The sequence below is a fragment of the Pempheris klunzingeri genome, chromosome 17 (assembly GCF_042242105.1).
Source record: "Pempheris klunzingeri isolate RE-2024b chromosome 17, fPemKlu1.hap1, whole genome shotgun sequence".
Classification (NCBI taxonomy): domain Eukaryota; kingdom Metazoa; phylum Chordata; class Actinopteri; order Acropomatiformes; family Pempheridae; genus Pempheris; species Pempheris klunzingeri.
This window is the reverse complement of record NC_092028.1, coordinates 15,414,905-15,423,803: the sequence shown is the minus strand read 5'-3', so window position 1 is coordinate 15,423,803 and position 8,899 is coordinate 15,414,905. Positions and strand designations below refer to the sequence as shown.

General features: G+C 42.0%; 1 protein-coding gene across 1 annotated transcript in view; it reads left to right on the top strand.

The window, feature by feature from the left end:
• The first annotated feature begins 282 nt into the window (after positions 1-282).
• Positions 283-8,899, top strand: part of pitpnc1a (phosphatidylinositol transfer protein cytoplasmic 1a) — a 40,810-nt gene continuing 32,193 nt past the window's right edge. Inside the window, exon 1 of the mRNA XM_070847227.1 lies at positions 283-330. Within this exon, the coding sequence (XP_070703328.1) occupies positions 283-330 (48 nt within the window). The remainder of the gene's footprint in view (positions 331-8,899) is intronic.

Genomic DNA, 8,899 nt, shown 5'->3' with positions numbered 1-8,899 from the left:
AAGGCTCGATCCTTGTCCGGGACCAAGGAGCCGCCTGAGGCTGCGGTTCTTGGAGGCGACTTGTTTGGGAGTTTGGGGTGATTTCTTGACACTTTACACACCGCAGACGTTGTCCAGAGACAGCGTCGATGCTGCTGAGGTAGTCAAAAGAAGCGGGCAACTTCTGATTTTACAGCAGGGTTGTTTTTTTTTAGACCTTCTGGTACTTCAGACCTGGTGTGCGCAAAGACGTCCCGTCCTCCTCATCTTCCTCTGCGCTGCCATCCCCATTGTGCAGGTACCATGTTGATGAAGGAGTACCGCATCTGCATGCCTCTCACAGTGGAGGAGGTAGGTGAACTTTTCTTGGTTTTTCATGATGTTTTGCACGCTGCTCTGTCCGCTCGTTGCCTGTTCTTCCACCGCAAATAAGACTTAACATCCGCAGAGCTGCAGGTCAGCGCGTCCTGCTGCAGTTTTGTGCAGTGGAACCGACTATTGCAAAGTTAACAGTGATGCGCTCATCATTTTGCGCCAAAGGACATCCCGAGCTTCAGCAGCAGAGGTGCAGTCCTGCAGCCACCACGGGATGGAGCTGCTGCTGTCGCTCTCTCAGCCCACTGTTTCATGTTCCAAAGAAGTCCTGCTTTGGGAGTAATGAGTGTGGATGCAAATCCTCCCTCTGCTCTCACCTCTTCTGTTTCTGTTTGTTCTCTTCCAAACATCACTCTGCATTTTATTTCTCCACGGTCGCAGGAATTGGCACGGGTTCTATACAACTAATAGGCTAAAATGCAGTTTTAGTGCACGTTTTTGTTTGATTTGTAGAGACACTTTCACACACAGTATTTGTGTGTTGTGAGATATGTAGGAAGCATCTCCTCGCTGAAGTTCCCCTCAGGTCACAGTTACACTGAAACGACCTCAAGATCAAGTAATGCTGCTGTGCTTTGACATTTTACGTTACAAATAAGATGCAATATTTCTCAAACACTCAGAGCTCACCTCAGTTGTGATTGTTTAGGTGATTTCGCTCGGTCCTTCTCCTGTTTCTCCTTTTTACTGAGTGACACTAACTGCATGTATGGCACCTGTGTTTCTATACTGTTTTCATACAGTGGCGGGATGCGATGTTATGAGGGGAGTAACACATTTGTGTTCATTCGCTTGCTGTCGTGGTGCAAAGGCAGATCTTCTTCAGGTGATTCATTCCAGGGTTACCTGAACCTAAACAGCAGATGTTCCAGCTGAAGTGTTTTATTGAGTTTAACTGTCATGCAGGTTTCACACATCATTTAACCCAGGAGTAATTACACTTCTGAATGAGTGTGTTGCCATAGCGGCTCATAGAGTTACTGCTATTAAATTGCATCTTAGCAGGCTGTGCTCTTTGTGAGGGCACAGTCCTTTGCTGTAGTCAAACAAAGGCCATTGTTGTGTTGGTTGGTTGAGGACTGGGGTCATCTGTACTTTTAATTAGACAGCCGACTTCAACAGCCTCCCCTGAAGTCCATTGATCCTTATCTTGCTCGATCGCCCTTCCTTTAGTAGTTTCTGTGAGTTTCATGTTTATAATTACCAGGATGCTGCTTTATCACATCTTGTCCTGAGGCTGATTGGCTCCTCTGCTGCGCTTCGCTCCACCGGTGATGGAAGACACTGCTGTCCTCTGCGGCCAGCTAAAGGCTATCACATCTGTTGCTGTAACGATAATGATGGGGCCCAACGTAATCCATTGATCAGTCATTGACTTGACAAATGAACATCTGTAATAAATTTTGCAGCATGCAAGTACATGCCAGCACACACAAAGACACATAAATCAGGCGGTCATCTCAACTGGAAATGACGAGAGCGGACTGCAGATAGAAAATGCTTCTATAAATGCAAAAATAAAGTGAATGGAAATAACCTCTATACTGATTAAATGCAGCAATAGCAACCAATGACATTTTTAAGTGGTCGGTGTCTTTCAGTGGTGCTGTCATCTCAGCTGGTGTAAATTACATAAATATACTGCTATGTGTTCCTGTGAAAAAATTGCATGAAAATCCATTTTGTTTTTGGATTCACGATGAATAATTAGTAATTTAATGCTTTGGTGTCCTGGTTATATTGTATGCATTGCTTACACAAGAGTCACGAATCAGAATATCCTCGAATGGCACTGCAGCATGAGAGTAACAAGCACCTCTTCAGATAAATGTGAGCCAGCTAGTGAAGTGGACAGCTTCGTCGCACAAAGACTCGACTAGACGGCTAAAGAATTTCACTACCAGCGATCTTCAGCGGGCCCTTCAGGAGACTTTCATCTTCCAATGGCGATTAAGCCGAAGCACTTCTGCGAAAACAAATCGGAGACATCTTTTCATGATGATCTCCGCATGAGTTTAAGTGCATTTGAGCTGACCTTGCGATCACAGAAATACATGTAACTAAGAATAGCAGCAGTACTCTCTTCCTTCATGCAAATAATATGCAATGAAAGAGTATTTTGTTGCCCTGAAGTTTGTGTTTATATTATGCAAATGTCCGTGTGATTTATATTGCTGCCACAGCGCAGGTTGGAACAACATCTAACTCTACACTGTTATATTCATACTTACTTACATACATAAATATATGAATATTTTGAAGCGGAATTTGGTTTTCATACTCAGTTTACCGTCATTTAAAACTTAGATGAGGTCATTTCTGTTCAGGTTTCTCCTGTAATTGTTGTTTTTTTTTCAGCCAAGTGTGTGTGTGCATGTGAGTGTACCTGTGATTGGACATGCTTTTGAGAGATGCAGCGCTTAGCAGCTCACCGTTCGTTTGATTAATTTAAGGTCTAAAGACTCGGGGCAGGCACTGAATGTCCTCAGGGTTACTTTATCTATCAGTCAACAAATGAATGTTTTCTGTAAGTGTTTTACTGTTAGTACATTGTGCTCCAGCTGAGTGTTTTCATGCCAGTGTGCACATTCACAAACCTGCCACTTATCAGAAAACATTTCTGTCCCTTTTGATCGGATGAGAGAGGCCAGAGGATGTATCCATCTGTCACAATGTAACCATCCTTTGTGATCATGCCAGTTATCTTGTAGCCACAAGAAGAAAAACAAAAATGTGCCAGAGAACAGTCTGTGGAAATCAGTCACTCCACAGAATTTGTCACATCTATTTCTGGTTGTGTTGGACGTCTTTGTTCGTCAAAATAAACCTGTTTTTTGAGTTTGAAACCAAAAGGTTGACGTGTACATAGACATACAAGGCTCTGTCTCGCAGTGTGAAGTAGTGTTTGTGCTGATAATACTAAACACCTTCCATGTTCTACTGCAGCATAGGAGAAAGACACCTGTTTTGATTAAGGTGACATTAGTCAGGCAGTGTAAGGTCAGTCTCTCGGGGTTTCCATATGTTTGTTTGTGTCCCTGCGCACTCAGATGCCCAGACCCAAGATCTTGTTTACGTCCCAGTGGAGACTCTCCGCTCTGGCAAAGGAGAAACCTGTTCCTTAGCTCCCTTAGGAGCTCGTGGCTCAGCCAGACAGTGACCTGCCTCGCACACACCAGATGGAGAGAAACATGCTTACTCAGATGATCTGCCCGATGTCAAAGGATGAGCCAGAGAAAGGGAGGGAGAGAGAGAGAGAGAAAGAGAGAGAGAGAATGCATGTGAGTTGAGAGGGTCATTGACTGCCTTGGGTGACTGTGTCTGCTTAAGTCAGCATGATTTTGTTTTGGGTACTGCAATTGTTTTGCAAGTCTGTGGTCACCGCCTCCTTGGTTGTTGTACTGATTAAACAAACAAGATATGACTAAGGTTTCACCGATCCGACTCTTTCAGTCCAGATATCGATACCTGGGCTTTGGGTATCGGCCGATGGCGAGTACTGACCACTGTTTAATTAAAAAGCTGTATGACATAAACATTGCTTTCCTAACTTTGTAAAATAAAATGTAGCAAATAAATACATAGATGAATTTACTTACTTGACTGATGTCATTAAAATGACAAAAAATAGCAACTTAGTAAAAACCTTTTACCTTTTACCTTTTAACATTTTAAAGGCAACAAATTATCTGACTTTTGAATTTCATTTTGTTGGTTGTTGCTGTCTTTCAGTTTTTGGCTGTTTTATTTAACATGTGTGGTTTTTATAACATTGGTTGGTGGATCCTGTGCAGGTCCGACCGTCAAAATATTGTGTCTCATAGCACATACACTGCAAACTTTCCCCATTGGGAGTTATTGTGAAACGATACCTGCAGTATGCAAATCTAACATACTGTACAGCTATGGAAGACTCCTTCTGATTTATTTATTTTCAGACTACACTGAGCAGAGCTTTCACTGCCTCACTGATTACACTGCAATTTCCTCTGCAATTAATTAATGATCCACTGGTTAAAGAATAGAGAGTGTCTTTTCTGCACCTGAGCAGAAGTTGAATTATCGTCACCGCTTGCTTGATCAGCACCTGCGTAATGAGTTTTGGAACTCTGGCTGAGGGGACATGACCATCCTCCTCCCTCTCTTAAAAGACACTCGCCCTGAATGTCCACTTCATCGTTCACTGAGGGCAGTAGTTTCAATTACCTGCCTAAGTCAGTAAAATGGAACTTGGCTCCACGTTCTGTCAGTGCTTGTGTTGGAGTTTCTTATCAGATCGGCTTTAGATCATCATTAAAAACCTCGACGACCACATCTGATGCTGCCTCTGCATGATGCAGAAGACCATCAGTCCAGACATTATTCATTTAATACTTTTCACTCAACTGTTTCAGATATTTGTGTTCAACAAGCACCGATGTGGAGTTTTGCTTTGGAGATTTAAACATCGAATGACGATGGATGGAGCTTAAGAAAACCACTGCTTTGTTGATTCCTCTGTTGGATTGCATTCAATGACTTATACTCAGTGTGCCGTTTATGTATGTCTTTTAGCAGCAGCCATATGGCTTTGTTATGTTCCACCACTGGTCGTTACTGATCAGTGACTTCTCTACCCGTATACCGTTACTTGAATTGCTTCCATTTGACTGATGTCTGTGGTTATCCAGCTGCCTGCCTGCTGGCTCATAGGAGAGTACTCACTGTGTGGAAAATTGAAACCCTGGTGGTGTTTTTGAGGTTGGGCTCACACACTTTGTCTCTGGCTTCTCTATTAAAGTTAATTCTCTGCTTTCTCCGACTTTCCCCTAAGTCTGGCTGCTGCTGTTTTCACTGTAATGGATTATTTTGGGATGGCATTACATTCATCAGTGCATTCAATTGTGGTCAATGGGCCTAATCTTTATGGGACCAGTGGGCAACTGAGGGCAATTAGTAAGGTTTATCCTCAGGCTCCTTAATAATAATGCGAACGGGCTACATCACTGTTTGTGATTGCATGTTTTGTGATCCTCGGATGAGATTGGGGACTTGGGGGATTCAGATTTTAGTGCTCTGAATTAGTGAAGCAGTGGCAAGTCACCACAGAGATGTTATGTAGCAGACTGAGAGCTGGAGTACACGTTCTTCATGTCTGCACACGCTGGGTTTATATTTTTGATCTGTCTGACTCCTCCTTGAAAATCTGTTTCTCTCTCAGACTCTCTCTTCACATTTAACCTGCAGACATTTTTCTCTTCACATGCCAAGGTTTTTCAACTAGACAACTGAAGAGAACCCTACAGATTTAAAAGACAGTAACATCTAATCCAGAATCACAGGCTGTGTGTCGTATTCTGACCAACATGTAGGGCACCAAGGCCAAAACCAATGGTAAATAAATCTAAACATAATATATAGTAATATCAATAAAATTCAAAATGTCTTATGACGTAATTGCATGCTGACTGACGCTTACTGGTTGTTTTTGCTTTCTCAACCTAATTAATTATTCTTTATTTAAGCATTTAAACTCTCACCACTTCTGCTCAAGCTCTTTCCTTTTTTCTCCCTCTCCTGCTCTCTCTTGCTCGGTGTGTCCTATGTTTAACTATACCTCCGGCTGCGTTCTTTTAATGATGATGGGCCTCACTAAATGTAGCACAGATCTGTTTAGTTACTTAGCTTAGCAGTTATCAATGCCCCCCCCCTAGTTTAATTATATAATTATATTCTATATTCTTTCCGTTTTGCGAGAGTGGGAGAAATTTCATGCTGCACTCGCTGCTTGTTTATTTGCTGCGCTAGATGTAGTTTTAAATGAGGAAATCCACAGATAGATAGATAGATACATGTACTTTTTGATCCCAGACTGGGAAATTGTATGATAATTGTAGGCAGGGCATTACAGCCACATTCCAGGGCATCCAGAGCACTAGCCGTTTCACCGTGGTATATTTCCTGCCCTGAGATAAGGCGGGCAGATTAAAGTTTGTTAAGGAAGAATATGTGGCAAGGTTACTGGTACTGGGACAGACGAGCAGAAAAGGCCCGACTGCAATGCCTACGTAGCAACATTAATGATCTGATAAACATCCAGGGTCAACAGCTTCCTATTTATAGTGGAGAGCTAAAGACTAAATTAAGAGCAGTTGTGCAGGAACAGTTGGTCAGGTGACTAGAGGTTGTGGGAACCGGAGTGACTAGTGGACAGGTGAGAAACAATAATGTGCTGAGGGGGGGGCGAAGAATTTAAGCACATGATTAACCCAGTCAGGCATGGTATAGCCTTTAATTCTGACTGGAATACAGTAAACATAGTGCGTGTTTATTGATTTAAAGGCACATGGTCAATCACAAACGCAAGTAGTAGTCCTGTGCAACTACTGTAGAAAAAGAGAGGGCTCAGCACAAACCGAGAGAGGGTGGAACTTTAAGGACCCTTGAAATGTAACTGAGTTAACGGGGAAATATTTGTACCAAGATATTGGATTATTCTTTATTATTTTAGTTTTTGCAGTAAATGAAAGACAGCCCTTTCTTACCTAGTATCAATTAATCTGAGATACATTTACTTGAACATGGACTTAAACCTGAGCCAGTAACTCCGCCCACAGACTGTGTCTTACCAAAGCTTTACATCTGTGGTGCCCTGTTGCTGCTGCCTCTGGCAATGTGTTTGAAACTCGCTCATTGCAGCGCTGGGCTTCAAACAGAGAAGCCCTGTGGGGTTACAGAGAGCAATGACACATTTTTAATGGTCCTCTGCACACACATACACACCGCAGGCACACACTTCCTAATAACCTGTGGGTACTTCGCTTTAATTCCAAGGAATACCTGCCTCAGTGATATATTATTTATTTTGCAGTGTCTGTTGGAATGTGTACCAGCAGAATGCTGCTGGAAAAGAGGCAAAGTGAGATCTGATCTGCTCGGTTTGCTAAGATCCTTTCTTTCATCAGTATTTCCTTTATAAACAAGAATGTCACATCCTGCTAGCACTACACATTGCTACAAAGTTATACTGACATATCCTCCAATTTAAAGGGCAGATTATATAGTTTGTCCATGCTATCAAGAATGATTCATAAGTGTTTTTTTTTTTTATTTGAGAGCAGAACATTTGTCATTTGTGTGTGCCTTTTATATAACTGTTAGAAATCACTGTTCTATGATGTGCCAATGCTATGGTTAAGGTTTGATTATATTACAGATTTAAATCATCGTCCTGGTTACAGTAATAAGTATGTGAACTAAAGGTAGCAAATAAATCAGTGATACGTTGTAGAGGACTGAATTTGAAGACATTAGTTGCATCTGTTGAAAGTTTGGAAAACCAGCGTGTGAAATGCTGGGGTTCTCTGACTCCCTCAAGAATAAATCAAATGATGAATGGTTTATTGAAGTGAATGTCAACTTCCTTGTCAATAGAAACATTTTGTTTTTATAATTCCTGAACAGTTAGAATTTGAAGTGAAAAGAATTAGGATTTATACTCGGACAGTAAGAACTCAGACATGGGCTTCAAACACTCGCTACGCTTCTTTTTAGGATTACAACAACTCCTTGCTTACATAGTTGGATCCTGACTTGAATTCGAAATAAATAATAAAGCTTGTCCACATAACCTGAGTTAGTAGCGATGGACAAAGGAGTAAAGTGTATCTGTTCTTTTTCATTAGTTGTTGCGCACATGAAATAGTCGATTCGATTTGAATGTTTTGTGACTACCACACTGCCGCGAAAAAGGTGTGTTTGCGTTTGCCACACAGCAGGCTGCTCCCCCACCAGTTTAACAAGAAGCTAATATCATTCACCTTATCAGGACAGGAAACTGTTCATCGCATGTCCCTCCATTTCTGCCCGCACACCACCTCCTCTCTTCCTGTCCCCCTAAACCTTACTTACTGTCAACATCCTGTCTAAACAAGGACAAACAATGGCTACTGAGAATAGAAGCTGTGCTGACACATTGTGAATGTGTCAGTAGAGTTATGGGACAGGTGTTAGGAGAGATGCTGCATGAGAAAGGGAGCAGCTGGGCATGCCACACTATAATGTGATTACAATGTATCAGGACGCATTGTGCACTCTGATTGGTGATGGATTGTATATGTGATCAGACTCATATGATAATGGGGAGAGACGTGGATCAGTCATTTGCTGCATTCAGAATTACGCTGACTTATACTTATAAAAAACTTAGAATCAATCACTTTAAGAAAACATCCATATTAACAAGTAATTCAGTCTCATATTCAGCCTTCAATCTTATGGTAAAGCAGGAATTAAATCTGCCAAATGTGCACGTTCTTAAACTGAACCTGCGCTCCTTCTCAGATAGAGGAGGGTGTTATGGGTAGCTGTAGGATGCAGAGGCTGGCAGAGAATACAACACACATACCTCCCAAATCTCAAGCTGTAGTTCAGACCTGAGCATCGAGCAAGCTGATTGATCGATCCAACATCCTGGTCTGTATTTTTTTGTTTTTTTTTCAGAGTTTGGACGTAGATTTGAGCATTGTTGTTCTGCCTCAGGTGCTCTTCTAGAAGAGCACAGGAA